The sequence below is a fragment of the Botrytis deweyae genome, assembly GCF_014898535.1.
Source record: "Botrytis deweyae strain B1 chromosome Unknown BDEW_033, whole genome shotgun sequence".
Lineage (NCBI taxonomy): Eukaryota > Fungi > Ascomycota > Leotiomycetes > Helotiales > Sclerotiniaceae > Botrytis > Botrytis deweyae.
In genome coordinates, this window is record NW_024066240.1 from 226186 (window position 1) to 245705 (window position 19520).

General features: G+C 33.4%; 3 protein-coding genes across 3 annotated transcripts; 1 reads left to right on the forward strand and 2 right to left on the reverse strand.

Moving 5' to 3' along the window:
• Positions 1-2124: 2124 nt before the first annotated feature.
• Positions 2125-4770, forward strand: EAE98_010102 (uncharacterized protein; the record flags this gene model as incomplete). Its single annotated transcript, XM_038957723.1, has 13 exons — positions 2125-2195; positions 2255-2346; positions 2396-2648; positions 2695-2832; positions 2882-2918; positions 2970-3131; positions 3185-3371; positions 3427-3718; positions 3768-3934; positions 4001-4161; positions 4226-4384; positions 4438-4576; positions 4628-4770. 13 exons carry the CDS (start codon positions 2125-2127, stop codon positions 4768-4770), a joined length of 2001 nt encoding a protein of 666 aa, XP_038805949.1.
• A 445-nt stretch (positions 4771-5215) lies between these two features.
• EAE98_010103 (uncharacterized protein) lies at positions 5216-6859 on the reverse strand (the record flags this gene model as incomplete). The annotated part of the gene is made up of 4 exons (XM_038957724.1): positions 5216-5419; positions 5500-5952; positions 6007-6262; positions 6312-6859. The coding sequence occupies 4 exons, from the start codon at positions 6857-6859 to the stop codon at positions 5216-5218; spliced, it is 1461 nt and encodes a 486-aa protein (XP_038805950.1).
• A 2519-nt stretch (positions 6860-9378) lies between these two features.
• On the reverse strand, positions 9379-10478 carry EAE98_010104 (uncharacterized protein; the record flags this gene model as incomplete). Its single annotated transcript, XM_038957725.1, has 3 exons — positions 9379-10102; positions 10236-10349; positions 10402-10478. 3 exons carry the CDS (start codon positions 10476-10478, stop codon positions 9379-9381), a joined length of 915 nt encoding a protein of 304 aa, XP_038805951.1.
• Between the last annotated feature and the right edge of the window lie 9042 nt (positions 10479-19520).

Sequence of the window (19520 nt, forward strand, 5' to 3'; positions counted from 1 at the left end):
ACATCGTCCCAACCAAGCATTCAGCACTCAAACACTCGAACAAACAATCGATCAAGTAACGCCATGAGTCATCACCGACGCCGAAAACACCACTCATCTCGCCGCCGCGAGAGTGAGAGGAGAGAGGCACGAGATCGATGGTCGTACGCCGATCCAAACCACCCGGTCGAACTCCGCGAGATCCGCAGGGAACAAGGTCACACTCCACGACGCCGTGAGGTAAGACCACGCAGGAGAAGAGAGGAAGAGCCTTCAGGTTGTTGTATCATCATGTGAAGAATCACGTGAATGATGGAGTGAGGGGTAAATTGCTAAGCAAGCAGTAAAGTAAGTTGGGAAACAACTTGACTTTTCCATGCGTTATTTCTCCTTCAGAAGTCCTCCACAAATGATCAACAGCATCTAGATAAGTAAGTCTGAAACCTATTTGACTTGTGCGAGCGCTCATGATTCCAAATAAAACAAACCTCCATGGAGATTAAAAACAATGCTCTATAGTCTCTCGAAATGTGCAAATGATCGAAACCCAAAATGATGAACTTCCAATATAATCAATTGACCTACTTCATATTCCAAACATCGTGGTTAAGTGACCCTAACATAAAAGAATCAAGGGGTGTACTCCAACTCTACAACCCTACAATATCATGAAATCTAAGCGAGGACAGTATTCACAGCCCGGTGTGTGTTTCATAGTAGTCCGGACTACCTCTCTCGTGGACTACCTCTCTCTTTTGGGTGGTCAAAACTTTGAGGCAGGAATGCCGACCTTGGCACTGCAAGTATCAATTCATGAATGAAGTCAGAGATACAAAGAGATCTCAGGGATCCAATAACCTCGAGTGAGCAGATTGATTAGATTTCCCTAAATCGTTCTTAGATAGCGTTTCATTCATGCCCAGAGCTTCTACACCACTAGTATGTTCTCACAGTCTAGACCGTGGAGCTCCAGAAAACGTGGAGGTCGAATAGAGTTCTCACTTGACGCGTCTTCGCATTGATGTTCTTCCTGTTACGACTAGGAGATACCGAATTGGCAATCTGACCCTGAACATACACAAGCCACCTATCCAAACTGCACCCTGTTTTCATGTTATGCCGTTCGATCCAGTGCTATAAAAATCTGGCATCCGATCCGGGGTACAGTAGTGGTGGAAAAAATGCCCGACTAAAAGCGGCATTGACCCCGCAATACGCTACGATGTGTATCTTCGTATAATCTTACCTAAGCCTTTCAACAACCTTCTTCTTTAATCCCTGACTACATCCCGCTCGACGAACACTTTGAGCACCTGAATGCACCTTGTAACTAGTATCCTGCAAGGCTTGTTGAAAAGAGCTTGCAGTTGAGGAACTATCGACGATCAATGGGAGGTGTACGGTGTTGAGGGGGAAAAGGAGGGCGGAAATAGCTCGGGAATCAACGTCGGTCTTTCATTTGCTAGTAATGTGTTCATCAATTTGGCAGAAGTCTGCAGTGCATTGGAAACCAAGAACGTAAGCTGTGTCACGTTCAGATTATTCTATAACTCAATTGGCTTCTCTTTTCACTCCAGGTACTTGATTGGAACTCTGATTATTGCCCGCATACGGTATGTGAACTCGGACTGCGGGGTAAACTCAAAGTGTTTTGATTACGACGGCAGATCACATTTCCCCGCGTCGACCACATTTCCTAGATTCTAAATGTTCTACTCGAATGTCCGATGATGTCTTCCTCTCCTTGTGCCTGTCTGTGAGGGCGTACTGAAGCTGCACCCCTAAACTCGCGCATCAATCACAATTGTCGTCCATCAAGCCGGCATCGTCATGGTAAGACAAGAAGAGGGGTAGCGACATTAGCTATGGCTTAGTTGCTCTTGTTTTGCTGCTCCCTCTGTTCATGGACCTTCAGGAGGCCAATGGTCACCGATTGAGTATGCAATGTTACCACATACAAGGCGGAGATATAGCTGATGCTACACGAAGCCTCTACTTTGTTAATCCGGGTATCCGGAGCCAAGGGGTATAAGAGATTGAGAGTAGAAAAGGTTGCGTGTTTCCTCATCTTTGTAGTATTCTTTACCAGCTTCACAAGTTGCAAGTGACACACAACATTGACAGAATTTGAATAATACAGTGAAAATGACGATCCCAGATGAGTTCGATATCATCGTCTGTGGTGGTGGAAGCACCGGTTGTGTGATTGCTGGCAGGTATGTCAATATCATTTCAGATATCTATCCTCATTAGCTCGGTACTGAGTGGCCTGCAGACTTGCAAACCTCGACCACAATCTCCAAGTCCTCCTCATTGAAGCTGGAGAGAGTAACCTCAACAACCCATGGGTGTTTCGACCTGGAATCTGTAAGAATTATGCTATATCACTTCTATTGCATTTGACTAATAGCTATAGACCCCAAGAACATGAAACTCGACAGTAAGACAGCATCATTCTACTATTCTCGACCTTCAGAATGGCTCGCCGGTCGCAAAGCTGTTGTTCCATGTGCACATATTCTCGGCGGAGGGTCCTCTATAAACTTCATGATGTATACACGGGCGTCTGCTTCCGACTATGACGATTTCCAAGCCAAGGGATGGTCTACAAAAGAACTCATTCCTTTGATGAGAAAGCATGAAACATACCAGCGGGCATGTAACAACAGGTTGGTGGATATATCCTCTACCAATTCACATCTCTGACACTATTAGGGACCTCCACGGCTTTGATGGACCTATTAAAGTATCGTTTGGAAACTACACCTATCCAATTACTCACGACTTTCTACGTGCTGCCGAATCTCAAGGCATCCCGACAACTGATGACTTACAAGACCTGGTTACTGCACAGTAAGTCGCAATCGCGTTACTTTTGTTCCAATACTAACGAAGATATCAGTGGTGCCGAACACTGGCTGAAGTGGATCAATCGAGATGTAAGTACACCTTGTTTTCCAGTGGAGTCATAAATCTTACATCGTGTCAAGACAGGTCGACGTAGCGATGCCGCCCATGCCTACGTTCATTCCACTAGATCCGTACACTCAAACCTTCATCTCATGTGTAACACCAAAGTAGATAAAATTATCATCGAGAATGGTCGAGCTGTGGGTGTTAAAACCGTGCCAACAAAGCCTCTCTACCCAAATGTAAGTTATTCTGTAGCAATTGATTGAAGCTTTCTGACACTAAATCCCAATAGCAACGTTCACGCACTTTCCGTGCACGAAAGCAAATCGTCGTTTCAGGTGGCACACTCTCATCACCTTTGATTTTGCAAAGAAGTGGTGTCGGAGACCCAAAGAAATTGGAAAAGGTTGGTGTCAAGCCGGTTGTTGATCTACCTGGTGTTGGCCAGAACTTCCAAGATCATTATTTGACATTCTCTGGTATTTATTATTGCCCAAATTTTCATTACTATCCATACATGCTAATACTTACCAGTCTACCGTGCTAAGCCCGGAACCGAAAGTTTTGATGATTTTGCCAGAGGTGTCCCAGAAGTTCAAAAGGCAGTGTTTGATGAATGGAATCTCAAGGGTACTGGCCCACTTGCGACGAACGGTATTGATGCCGGTGTCAAAGTTCGTCCCACTGAGGAGGAATTGAAAGAGATGGATAGTTGGCCAACGCCTCATTTCAGATCGGGCTGGGACAGCTACTTCAAGAACAAACCTGACAAGCCAGTTATGCACTACTCGGTCATCTCTGGCTGGTTTGGTGATCACATGTTGATGTAAGTTATTAACGCTAGATCTCACGAGAATAGACTAAGTAATTATCAGGCCACCTGGAAACTTTTTTACCATGTTCCACTTCCTCGAATATCCGTTCTCTCGTGGTGAAACTCACATCGTTTCTCCAGATCCATATGAGGCACCTGATTTTGATGCTGGCTTCATGAATGATGAAAGAGACATGGCACCAATGGTTTGGGGATACATCAAATCTCGTAACTCTCCCTCTCCCATTAAAGTTGTCCATTAAAGCAGAACCCTATACTAATGATCTAATACAGGTGAAACTGCCCGTCGTATGGACGCTTATGCAGGAGAAGTACAGAATATGCACCCATTCTACGCATATGACTCACCAGCTAGAGCCAAAGACATGGACTTGTTGACAACCAAGTCATATGCTCTCCCAGGCAATGTCACCGCGGGTATTCAGCATGGTTCTGTAAGTTTCATCCCGTATACTCAATATTCAGGGTTCTAGATCTTCAAAAACTGACGAGAAATAGTGGGCAATGCCTGTGGAACCAGGAAAGCCACCACAGATTTCATACCTCAACAGCAATCAACGAGATCTGCAGGAAGATCTCAAGTACAGCACTAAAGATATCGAGCATATCGAAGAATGGGTAAAGAGACATGTAGAGACAACTTGGCATTCTCTTGGTGTAAGTCACTACCCATTAAATGTTATATGAACATTCACCTAACACAAATTTAGACATGTTCCATGGCACCACGCGAAGGAAACTCCATTGTCAAACATGGTGTTCTTGATGAACGTCTCAATGTCCATGGTGTCAAGGGTCTTAAGGTCGCTGATCTTTCTATCTGCCCTGATAATGTGGGATGCAACACCTGTACGTTTTTCTATTCAACCAAACAAATGAACATCAACTAACTTGCGACAGTCTCAACTGCTCTTCTCATCGGAGAGAAATGCTCTATGTTAGTCGCCGAGGATCTCGGCTATAGTGGTAAGGCTCTTGATATGAAAGTACCTAACTATCATGCTCCGGGCGAGCTGAGTGCTATTGCTACTTCTCGTCTTTAATTTCGTTCTTTGATGGAAATGTGAATATGAGGGAACGATCACAATTTTTAACTGTTCTTTTTATTAATGCCACTCATTCAAGGTTAATAGCGTTTTGGGTTGTTATTTGTCAATATATTTTAGTGTACCTAGTTACGATTTAATAAATATTTTTAGTTTGAACAAAGAATTAGTCTCTGAGTTTCGTGTCATGTATCAGTAACAGTTCAAGATCAATTTTTGTCAATTGAAGGCATAATTATCTGTAAAGACGCTTTGACAATGGCCCATAACGAATAGATCGTATCAAGAACGGATCAAAACGAGTCAAATCCAGTTATTGCATTGCTGTAGTTATCCATCTAATCCGAGTGTACCTTTTACCCCAAATCAATTATCAATTCTACCATTTTTCCATCCAAAATCTCTTTCTATCACGCCTCGATGGCCTAGTGGCATGCTGAGATCAAGCGCCAGCACCGATAGATCCAACATTTGCTGTTTCTTTCAACCTATCCGCTAGCATATCATCCAAAGGCTTCAGTGCATCATCCAGACTCTTAGTATTCGAGTTCTCAAGAACTGATTTACCAGCTGTCATTACTAGACGTTCAGGAGCTGGCTCTTGGAGATACGACATTACGCGTGCGCGATGAGCTGCTCGAAACAACTAGTGGTGATTTATCAGCACATAATCCCCACAAGTAGAAGTAACTGAATGGAAATTGATAATAGACAAGAAATACACACCTTCAACTGACTGACCATCTTTGCGAACTCCTCTTCGATTTCCCTTTCTCCTTTCTCCCTCGCCCCCTTCACAAAACTATACTTCTTAAGCACTAAACACAATTCTCGCTGTCTCGCCGGTATATATCTCTCCATATTCTCATCTGTCAAATATCTCTTCATTCCCAAAAATGCATCTAGAGCTTGGAAGAACAAAACATGGTTTCCAGAAAGTCCATCGTATTTCACATATTCCCCATTGACGATTTTCCCAACGCCCCATCCTTGAAACCCCTGAACGTAGGAAAGCCAGACGGAATGAGAGACGCGGGACTTGGTGAGGTTTTCGTAGAAGACGAGGAAGAGATCGCGGAGACGTGTGTTGATGGTGCGCAGGTGGGGGAGGCAGGTGCTGGCAGAAGAGGAGTTGTAGGATAGGACTGAGAGAACCATTTCGTGGTAGATGGGGAAAGCCTGAGAGAATTATTAGTACTACATGAGAAGATTAGGATGGATGATGGAACTTACGACAACTTCAAGGTCATAGAACATTTGGAAGAAAACTTCCTCGGATGATTGGATCAATTCGGACATTCCGACGTTGATTCTATAGATCCTTTCTCCTCTCGTATTAAAGTTGAGCAAGACGTTTGATGTATTGTTTCCTGCATCGGCATCGACACCGAAGTTTCGCTGAAGATATGGCCACGGCGCGTCGAGTTCGGATGGGAACTCGACGATTTTCTCTAATTGTGCTACTTTGACCACAGGAATGGTTGCCCATCTGAGTTCGTATCAGTATACATTCGCTTATTGGAAGGGATACCACATACCTGTATGCATGACGACAAACAGCAACATAGCAATAGAAACCATTGTATGCATCTCTGGGAAAGAGATCCCAATTACCAGCTTCAACTGCAGCCATGATGGCCACAACTTGGGGAACATTGATCCGCTCCATCAACGACTTGCGCATCATAGATCGATATTTTTCGCGTCTTTCATTATTGGTATCATCATCTAGCGAAGGCGGAGCCGCGGACAGAAGCGGAATGAGCTGGAAGTAGATATCTTTGTATGGACGAAGAGCCATGGGCCACGAATCATGATTTGCATTCGGTGGCCAAGCTCCTGCACCGTCCTCATCAACTAGTCTTGACATAACAGCGGCCAATTCATGTTGATCTCGTAGATTTCTCAAAGCTTGATATTTTGAGACATTCTCGTTCTCGTCGATCTTTTCCTTCACTTTGGTTTGGATCGGGACTATCACTGGTATCGGGACTTTAGCTCGCGTGCTGTAGATTCTGATTAAACTTGCCGAAGCAAAAGCTAGGGTAGACGCTAGAGCACCTATGAAGAGGATCAATTCAAGCATCTTGCAGAAAGTTTTTATGGAAACCCCGTTGTTGAATATTGGAGTATCCTTGTTGAAATGAGTTTCGAGAAAAGGTAATTTCAGAACAAGATTGGAACAGGATTTGTTAGAGAAGGGCTGAAGATTAATGTTATTCCAGTATAGTTTACAGAGTCCAGGTTTTATACTGGTCTACAAGCCTCATCTTGCACGATTGATAAAATATTCGCGTAAGCCCCTTCATTGACGACGGTTACGTGTAACTACAAGTTATTTTTTTGATTGGGTCGAGGAGAGGGGAATGCCTCAATGAACACAACATAAACTTGGCTGAGAACTTCAGTAGATAGCACAGCCTTGACCGGAGAACTCGTACATCTATCCATTAATCATAGTAGGTTCCCCGCAAACCGGCGAGAAGATTAGTTGATACGGCAGCCCTAGCTGGCACCATGTCTCAACTAAAACGCGACATATCGTACGCATCTCTGGAAAACTTAAGATGGCACGATAATCCTGGGAGTAAGCTTATTTTGAACACCCGTTCTGACTGCCAGAAATCCACGTGGAGGCGAGAGCCGTTAAAATTTAGCAACGTCATTCTATATAACCCAAGTAAACAGGTAAGCATGATCCATATACATGGTAGGTTCTATCCCACATGGGCCGAGTGCCATTCTATGATCGTATTTGCTCCTCTCATGTGAGTAGAATGCTTCAATATGTTTCAAGATAGGAAAATTGACGCCTCCATGGTTTCTTTTGGTGTAAGAACTTACCCAACAGGTCTATGAGTCCCTGATATATGCATTGAAGAAACGTCGGCTTATGCTTAACTTAAGCCACAAAGGGTCTGAGAGGGTGGAAACTAATGCCACCATACCAGATAGCTACTGCAACAATGTGAAGAGACGCCAAAATATATGATGTGTCATAAACATTTCTGAGCGAGATATACACCAATCAAGAGTGTACAGGTAAAAGTGTCAGTATATTTTGTTTGTTACTGCGCCCAAAAAATCCAGAGACGGGTCGATTCTAGGTGACATTGCCTGTGCTGCTTGCTCATCTATTGCACCGGAAGACTTCGGGCCCGTATGGGCAAGATGATAGTTTTGATCGCTTAACAAAACCCCATCATTTTCACCATCAAGCAGTTGCTCATTGGGAAACAACCGGTATGAATCAATGCACTCAAATTTGCTCCAGCTCAGGATACACATTTGAGCTGATGCCCAGACAATTGAGCCTCACCCAAAAAGTTCTCGTGTGAGATTTGACTTCGGGTTTGTAAGGCGCTGAAACCAGCACGAATGAATAGTTTGCAAGTGTAGGATTAGCAAGCACAGAAAGGAGTACGCGTCGCATATGAAAAGCCGAAGATACTCGGCCAAGAGTGAGATGAGATCCTTCAAACAACCCATCCACTGGTCGAAGTGCGAAGGTGTCATTTTCATCGATGCCACGTTGCCGATCATTGCTTGATGGCTTCCAGTGACATCCTTGATATCATGAGGTCTGATCGACGGCATGAGTGTCTATATTTATGTCAAAGCTTGGAACGTAGGTACAAGTCCTGGGTGAAACAAGGGATGAACGATAGATCTCAGACAGCGTTCAGACAATGGACTCGGTAGGTGCCGAGAATTGAGTCTCCTCGGGCATGACAATGCAAGCTTATTTGCACCAGTACTCCGATACTTTGCATGGATGAGACATGCTATATGCATTGAAAATCACGCACGCAGGCTCAGCCCTATTTGATGATCACATCTGCCCTGCTTATTGGATCGACTAACAGGTGACTCTTCAATCCTAGTGCAGTTAGTTCTATAGCAATCTTTTTGATCTGTTCAAATCTCAGGTAAACAAGATTTAACGGTGCATCTTCTTCATGGTGGGCTATAGCGATTTCCTCGCCTTCATCATTTCAACCTAAATTAGATAGGTATATTGATCCTAATCAGAGTTACAGTCCCACAACTGCGCTGAGCGGATATGCAAGTAAGAGGCTCAAGCCGTAATCGGGTAATCAGAGTTGTTTATTTTGTGGTAGACTTGGTTGGATAGTGTTTATAATGTTGATGACGACTGAGATGTTTGGGTTTCGATAGAGGATGACCCGATACCGGAGGTACTATCACACGAGCTGACCAGGCAACCCTAAATTTCATTTGGAGGTAGAAGATAATGCGAGAAACGTACAAGATCGATACTGCTCAATATCGAAGGTCTAATTCGGTATACTCCAGTTCAAAATTCGGCTACATCTAAAGCCTAGTGAATAATTGATTGCCAATATTTTGCGAATTCATACACCGTGTAAGTATGATGTATCTAAAAGCAAGAGGTATGTTCTGGCTATTTTTGAGGGAAGTCTATGTGACAATACTACAAGCTACACATACTTGGAGATAGTAGCTGTATGGTCAAGCGGCCTGAAAACAATGAAAATTCAAGATCCATCAGGAAAGAGTGATTTGTGACGGAATAAAGTAGTTATAGAGCTATTTTTGTGTCTCAAAATACCCTCCCTATAACTAGGGCTTTCTTGCAATAGTGACGGTGTACTTCTGGTACAAGCCCTCCTCAGAATTGATGTCATGGAGACATGCTCTGGTCAATGTATCCAATTTCTCTCCACTTATGCCAATAGCTCCAAGCATTTTACCAAGTAACTCCGGATACTGTGGTATCAATTTAGCTTGGACATACCTCGCCATTGCTTGACTTTTAGGCGTTTTGCTTGACGCCGAAAATGAAAACTCAAAACTTTGGATATTGATCACCTCCAAACCACAAGCTCTCATTATCGCTGCTGCTCCAGAACCAGAAATTGTCGACAGTCCGGACTTTTGAGCTCCGGATAAGATTGCTTTGTGCCACTCCCAATCATCGCTCACACACTCTGCGGTCCCGACGCGATAAAATTTCCAGTCTAAATCCTGATGCTCAATTATGCCACCAGACCTCAGCGCATGTGACGTGGTTGAAAAGTACTTTGGCCAATTGTTGATACCTAAGAAAAGCATGCGACCGAAGATATAATCCAATCCTTCCGGTTTGAATATCTCACGGCTTAGGATACCATCATCGGGTTGGTTGTAGTCAACATCCAATGCATTTCCTTGAGCCCAGACCACGTTACCCGGTGCCATTTTCCTTGACTCCTCTGGGACTGGGGTTAGGTCGAGACCGTAAATGGTGGCAGATGGTAAGATTGTAGCAATCTGGATGGTCGCCACACCAGTACCACAGCCAATACTAGGCCACCCAAAAATCAGCAATTGCATAGAATTCTTCGTGGCATTGTGTAGTGACTAGGGAGAACTTTATGAAGCATGCAAAGAAGTCCCTCAATCGGCTCGTTTGTAAGTTAAGAACTGATTATACTTACTCAACCACCTTGGAAATATTATCCAGTGTCTGCAATGGAGCTAAGAGAGGGGAGCCACCAATCATCTCGACAATGGCAGCTGCTTGAGTATCAAGTCGATCTTGCTCAATGACACTACAGTAATGATTTTAGTACAGGTTTCAGTGATTGAAGACAATGCGCCTACTCGTTTGCTTTTGGGAGCACGTAAGCCGCGGTCGTGTCATGATAGCGCTGTTGGCCGTCAACTTTAACTGTTGCCATGTTGTAATTGCGATCTGTGGTACTTTGGGAGAGTGATAATCGATCAGTAAATTGAAATGAAATCAGTTGCGTTCAGGATTGCTCGTTTTGCAAGACAAATCTTGTCATATTGTATTTGAAGGAGCTGGAGTTGATACTCGAGACTCCTCCCACGGCGGGCGTGATGACATGAGATACTGCATCCTTGTCGTGTAAGAGTCAAGACAGGTTGATCACCGTGTATGCAGATGTGTATGCAGATATGTTGTATGTCGTTTGAATTATTTAGGAATGTGGAAGGTCTGCGATTTGCTTGGCATGAGGTTGTGGGAGGTACTGAGGCCGATTTGAATCATTTGGCACAAACCCCAAAAATAAATTTCTGCCTAATGAAAAAAGAAATTTTAGAATCTATATAATATATTTCTAGAAATTCTATAAAAAAGGATAGAATTCAATCTTATTGGAGATTTTTTATAACAAAAATTATATTATTGAATAGCTCTTAGAGTTAACTATATTTATCTATTTTTAGAATTCATTTCAAAACTTTCTATAAAAAGTATATCAATATTTAAAATCTATTTTCAAATAGTTTTCCTTTTTGTATATAAACTACTCTAATATAAACAAAATAAATTTAATAATAATTCCTTATCTCAAGCTCGAGCTCAAGTTTATTTTACTCAAATTATATAATTAATAAGCAGAAATTCCTTATTTCGCTTAAACTATATAATTAATAAACAGAAATTCCTTATCACACTTATCTTAAACCTAAACTCAAACTTATCTTACTTAAATTATATAACTAATACCATTCCCAATTAATATATATAATATTAATATAAACATTCAATTCAATATATAACCTTAAAGGAATTTATTATTTTTATATAAAAATAATAATACATCTTTTTATATATATATATATATATATATACAATTCTATATTCATATACTATACTAAGAGCGATTCACAGGATCACATAACCAATCACGTAATCGTTGCTTATAAGCTTCCGAAAGCGACCATACGAAAACGACCGTATTTAGCTTCCGAAAACGATTATTATTAGTTTCTGAAAACAATTATATTAGATTCCGAAAACAACTATTAATAAAGAATAAGAAAAGGAGCTTTATTTTGAAAGGAATAACCAAATTAGAAAGAGATCTACAAAAGATAAACAAAAGCGGAAAGCTAGATTAGAATGAAAAAGATATATAATATAGACTTTTTCCCTCTTAATATAGAATAAGAAATTCAATATTACAATATAGATTTCTAAATATCACATGTTTTCATTGCTTTTTAATTATTAAACTAAGCTAGCTTCCCATAATAGATTAATATTAATCTAATCCCTTTTATATTCTATATATATACTCTATACCCATATATCTGCTTATGATCTATAATAGATTATAAGCCTGGTATCTTATATCTATAATTAAAATACAAGCTTATATATGTCGATATTCGATTCGAAAAAGCAAGGAAAGGGTTGTATGATTGAAAAACAATCGAAAAAGTGATTGAAATCCGAGCATTCATCAAATTGTATCTAAATTCGTGTCTAATTCTATTAAGTTAACACATATTCACTTAATTCAAATGTTATATACATTACCTAAGTGTATATATACGCTAGTACAAGTCTATATCGATCCTGAATCCCTTTTCAAATCCTTAGCCTATATATATATACATTATATTATATTCTTGTTATATTATTAGGTAGTATAAATAAGAAAAAATACTATATTACATTAAACATACTAATATCAATATTATATATATACTATACCTTACTGCTATTAGTATACTAATATATACACTACACCTTACTACTGTAGGCATACTAGTATTAATAATACACTTTACTGGAGGAATATGATAAATTACTGCCATACGCATATCATATCGATACTACACATTACCAAATATACATCTAATCCTAAACCTAACCCTTTCTATATGTTATTGGATATAATAAAATTGAATATTATACTTCACCAGAGATATAAAACTAGTTATTGTTTATATATAAACCATTATCAAACCATATAACTATTGATCTATATATATATATATATATACAAACCCTTATCAAACCATCAAACCCTTGTTGATTAATATACACTTTACTTATACTATTGAACTATATATATATATGTATATATATATATCATATAGAATTTGCAGACGAAGATATATTTATAAGAATAACTAAAAGATTTTAAAAGTTTCAAGATAATAGAAAATACAAAATAATTCAATACGAAAACAAGAAAGAAACTAGGAATAATAGCAACTTCCTTATGAAACTACAATTTCAAATAATAGTTCAATATTATCCAATAATATAAAAAAACAAAATTCAAGCCGAAATAAATTAATTAAGTATTGAAGATTCAGTATATAGCTATACAATATATTATAACTATAAAAATACTATATATTCAAATCCATCATTCGCAGAATACACTATTTGGTTTTTATATTATATATAGAACACTATAATATATGATTATATCAATCCAAACTACAATCTAATCAATTTCGAAATCCTAAACATTTCTTATATATCGAATTTAACTCGAAAAAAGAAGACTACTTTAACTAGAAAAAAAATCCCTTATTTCTATATAAATACTATAATAAATACTAAATAAATATATCATATACATCTATTTATATATAAAATTAATACGAAATTACCCTGAATGGTTGATAAAAGGATATACGAAAAAACTAAATAATATAGAATATAATATTATCTAATACGAAATAAGGAGGGAATACTATATAAATAATAGTAATCTATATAATTATATTGTTTATTCAATAAGGGTTACATATCAATCAATAGAAGAAGGGATTGAAAATCCAGAAGATTTTATTTATAGCTTAACTATATTATATAATTATAATAAAAAAACTATTAGTAAAAACCCTAATCTTACTATTAAAGAATTCTGGGATTCGATTTATATTTAAGACGTAATTATAAAAAAAGGCCTAAATTCGAATTCAAATTTAATTCTTATTAAAATTGAAGACCAAAATATCGATTTAATATTCAGATTAGCAAAAAGAAAGGTTAATCGATTAAGATTACTAGAAATCCCTATATTTGGTAATATAATGTATATTATAATATAATTATATTAATATAATAAAAGATATTAAATATATTAATTTCTTTAGTCTACTTTTGTCTATATCCCTGAAATTAAATTTAATTAAAAAATAAAATTAGGTTTTTAGAAACTATACATATACATATATATTATCCATAGCGAATTATATAGTATTATATCTTATATAAAAATGCCCTAACTTAAATAAACTTATATAAAAAGGTTTATATAAGTTTATATCAAAAGGTGGTAGTTAAATACTAAATTACTTTTTGAATTAAAGCTTTATAAAAACTATATAAAGATTTTAATTCTATAGTATTTATTATATTATAATAAAATATTTATATATATTATATAAAAATGAATATAAATCAAGAAATCAAATATATTGGCTCTAAGCTAAATAATCGATCTAATTATATAGAATAACATTAAAAATCTAAGTTCTTTTTAAAGGCTAATAGGTTTATACCCTATATAAACAATTCAGAAAAAGGCCCCGAAAGAAAATATTATTTTAAAAACAATAATATACCTATTTCGAAAGAGATTCACCTTAAATACAGCGAAAAATTAAAAGAATATAAAAATAAATCCAAAAGAGCTCTAATTATATTAAAATCAATAATATCAATAAATCTAGTTGATAGATTTAAGAATAAAATTAATCCAATAAAGCTTTGAGATATTATAAATAAAATTTATAATGAAACTTCTCTCAATATAATAAAAAGATATTTTAATAAGCTAATAAAATCAAATTATAATGATTTTAATAATATAAATAAATATATAAATTATATATTCTTATCCTATATATATTTAAAAGAATTAAAATTTGAATTACAAAAAGCTTATATAATATGGATTATATTTAATGGTCTAAACAATTTGTTTGATTTGTTTAAATCAAAAAAAACTAAAAAACTCTCGAAAAACTTAAATAATAATAATAATATTGTAAAAGAGTGGAAGGTGGTAGGGTCATAAAGTAGTCCTTTGTAAATACTACAGATAAGTTACTGAGATGTAGTGCCTTTGGTGGAGGAGAGGAGGAGTAGGTACTACATAGCGCGTCACAAAGCGTACGAGAAGGTGGATGGGAACTGACTCCTTTTTCTAAACTATACAAAGAAGACCTATAAATACTAGCTACAGAAAGAGGTCACGTGACCAGTACCAAGTTTCGCCCACAATATTGATTTAGATAAACTAATATCTGAATTAATATTTAAGGAATCTAGAATGAAAGGTTTTATAAAATCTAATAGAATAATAAAATTACAAAATACTATTCCAAATTGTACTTTTTACAATAAAAAGGGGTATTTAGAAAAAAAATACTTTAAAAAGTACCCAGAATTTTATAATAAAGATTATAAAAGATCTAAAAACTTATTTAAAAACAATAAAAAATCAAATAAAAAACTATATAAAATAATTAAAGAATTAAATAAGCTTAAAAAGTCTAATAGGATTAATAAAAATAATAAAAAGATTAATCAAAATCAAAATAAAAATAATAAAAATTCTAATAAAAAGAATAAAAATTATACAGAAAGCTCTAATATTGAAATAAATCAGGTTTCTCCAGTAGACTATAATATAACATCTAGTTCTAAATACAAATCTAATATTATAATCATATTAGTCAATTATATTAGTCGGTCTAAAAACAATATTATTATAGATTTAGGAGTTATAGAGCACTACTACCCAAATAAAAATTGATTTATAAATTATATAGAATATAAAGTCCCAAAATATACTAATATAGCTAATGGAGAATTTATATTAATATTAGAATATAAGAATATTCCTATTATTATAAATAATAAAAAGATATTCATTTGAATAATAAAGCATATACCAGAATTAAAATTAATATTAATAAGTATTAAACAAACTACTAAAAAGAATTAAATAAGCGAAATACTATCCTCTGAAAATATACATAAGTTTTCAAATAAATCTCTTAATATAAAAGCGAATACTAAATGAATTAATAATATATTCTATTTAGAATACAATATAAATTTTGATTTATTAAATTAAAATAAGAATATTATTTATAATAATAATAAAGATTCTAAAATAAATTAAATAAATAAATCTAAAAAAGAATCTAAATCTAAAAAAGAATTTAATAATATGAATCTGAAAGATTTAAATTTATAGCATAAGCATCTAAATTATATTAATAAAGATTATATTATAAAAACACTAAATCTAAAAAATTCTAAAATAGATTTAAGTTATTGTAAAGTCTGTATATATAACAAAATAACTTAAAATATTAGTAAATCCCTATTGAATTTGAAATTAAATAAATTTGATAAAATTAATATTAATATTTGTAGATTATTTAAAATACCAAAATTAAGAGAAAAAAAATATTTTATTACTTTTACTAATTAAATTACACAAAGCATATGAGTATATTTTATAAAATTTAAATTAGATGCTTTTAATATATTAAAAGAAGTATTTTATTTAATATATAATTAATTTAATATTAAAATAAAGGTGATAAAATTAGATAATGCAAAAGAATTTAATTCTAATTAATGAAATTTATTTGCTAAATCTAAAGGAATTATATTAGAATATATAAATCCTTACCATCATTTCCAAAATGAAATAGCCGAAAAATTAAATAAATATTTAATAAAAAGAATACTAATATTTATTAAGAATAAAAATCTACCAATACTTCTATAGCCTAATATACTAAAGAATATAGTTTATATTAAAAATAGATATTATAATAAAACTATAAATAGTTTATCCTTTAAATTATTATATAATAAAAAACCTAATATAAATTATATTAGAATTCTAGAATTTTTTACATATATATTAAAACATAAAGAAAAGAGAGATTATAAATTTGATTATAAATTAGAAAAAGGAATTTTAATAGGATTTAAATCATTAAAGAATTTATTATTTTATATACCTGATAGGAATAAGATAATGAGTTCTAGTAATTTTATTATAAAAAAAGATATACTATATTATAATAATAATATTAAAAATAATCTTATTAAAAAGGATCTATTAGAAAAATTTAATAAAAACCCTAATAATATTGAAAATCAAGAAGAAAAGATAGATATATATAATAATATATATAAAGATTTAAATAAAAATTTTGATTCAAATAGTTCTAATATTAATAAAAGCAGATTAATAATTAAAATTCTATTTAATTCTAATTTACCTACCCCTATTAGATAATTCAAATATACACAAAGAATAGAACCACAATTAAATATATATAATCTTGTTTATTTATAATATATAAAACTAGAAAATCAAGATTATAAATTTAAATTAAATAATGTTAATAATAATCAATATAAAAAAAATATATTATTATATTTTAATATAAAAACTAATAAAAAAATAATAATAAAAAGGTTTTATAATAAAAATTTAATAACTCTTAAAATATATTCACAAGCTATAAATTCTAATCAAAAAGAAAATTGGGAAAAAGCTATGAATTATAAAATAAAAACTTTAGAAAAGAATAATATATAGAATATTATTAAAAAGAATAATAATATTAAAGAATTAAATATATTAAAAACTAAATGGATATATAAAATTAAATATTTATTTAATAATAATATTGAATTTAAAACTAAATACATAGCTAAAGGATTTGAATAATTATATGAATTAGATTATTTAAATATCTTTACTAGTATAATAAAGTAAATAGCCTGAAAATTGATATTTATATTAGTAATAAATAAAGAATGATTTATATATAAAATAAATATAATATTAGCTTTTGTATAGGGGGATATTAATAAAAATATATACATCAAAGTCCCTAAAATATATTAAAATAAAGATATAATTTTAAAACTGAATAAAGCTTTATATAAATTAAAACAATCTATTAGAATATAATATACTATACTAAAAAGTATATTGAATAAATTAAATTTTATTAATATAAAATCAAACAAATATATATTTATAAATAAATATTCAGAATTAATATTGAATATATTTGTCAATAATATTACTATTATAAACTCTAACAAGATTCTAATTAAGGATTTTATAAAAAATCTTAAAAACTATTTAGATCTGAAAGATTTAAATCCAATAAAAGATTATTTAGATATTCAAATAAATCTAAATAAAGATTTTATTAAATTATATCAAAAAGAATATATAGATAAATATCTAAAAAACCTAAAACTAAAAGATTATACCCCTATAGCTGTCACGGTGTGGATACACGTGACCGATAAGCGATAAGCTAGGCCCTGTTAGACTAGCTTACAAGTGAAAACTCTGTATATCTTCATATTGAAAGATCCTATATTATGACTTTTTGAGTTACATCTTAGTTTATACTCTGTATCTACTGTTCTCAATACCATTGAATATAGATTTCTAATCTTGTTTATTTGTTCTGTAATACTATATAGCTCCCACTAATATTATTACAATAATAATGCCAGTTCTATATCTACCTAATTACTCAGAGAATATTTCTAAGCTTAATATAATTGTGATAGAGGATTCTTAAGCTTAATATCAATATCTCCAATCAGTAATCATATATACTATCGAATTGAAAGAAACCAATCTATCCCTCGAATATAAGGTTTGAAAAGTATTTATTGAAAAACACATTGAAGCCTCCTTATACGAATAAATCGCTGTATAGAATATCTATCTACTCAATCGTTTTGCTAAATCTGTACCTACTCCTACTACACCTTTCAAAACAACTCCTATCGAACCTACCCTTGAGTTATTTAATATTACTATACCCGTCCTATCCACTACTGCTTGCCTAAATAAATATATTCCCAATTCCAAAGAATTTGATGATTTTTGATTCGATTTACAAAGATTTATTTAACAAATATATACAAAGATAAATTCGAATTCTGACTGTTTTCCCATTACCTTCACTTATCTAATCTATATTATTAAAAAACTTATTAAAAAAGCTTACAAACTAATTCTTCCCAAAATTATTCACAATATCCTACAATTTACTAATTATAGCCTACTTTTGAAATACTTAAAGAATACTTTTGAAGATTCCGATTACAAACAAAATACTTAAAATCAATTATATCTGCTTAAACAAAAATATCTTGATTTTAATATCTACTTCACCGAATTCTAAAGATTAATTTTAAAAAGCGAGATACTTAATAATATTCTGATTTTACTATTATTCCAAGAAATCTTTTAAGAATTATAAGATATATTATTTCATAATCTATTTTTATTCTATAATTTCCAGAAATACTCTACTTATTTATAATAACTTAATAATCGATTTTATTAATATTAATAATAAATCTCTTAGAATCATTCTATTACTTTTATTTTTATTAAAAAAAGGACTCCCACTCTACCATCCAAATTTACCCGTAATTCAGTAACCCAACCCTTTTATATAAATAAAACTACTTTTTCATTTATTCAAAAAAGAGATTCTATAAACCTCAGCTTCTAATACTATATTAATAATAATAATTTGTTCCAAAAGGAATAAGAAAAATATTATTATTATAACTTTACCAGCCATTTGATTTATGACTATCTGTATTCTAATATTCGTTTTATTCAATTTAGAATTAGGATTTTCAATCCCTTTAAATACAACTCTATCCCGAAAAGCTTATTAAAGGGCAGAATATCCATCTGATCCCTATCTTATTCCCCGCTTTGATTACCGCCCTGCTCTTCGGCCAGCTCATCCAAATCAGAAAACGAAACTCACCTAATCTAAATCGCTACTAGAGTAATCCTCTATATAAACTCCGCCTATCTACTACTACCATCCAAAGATTGCTTTTGAAAGATGAATTGAATAATTATACGGATCTAATAATCCTATCTGTTATTCTATTTTTAAAAAGAGAT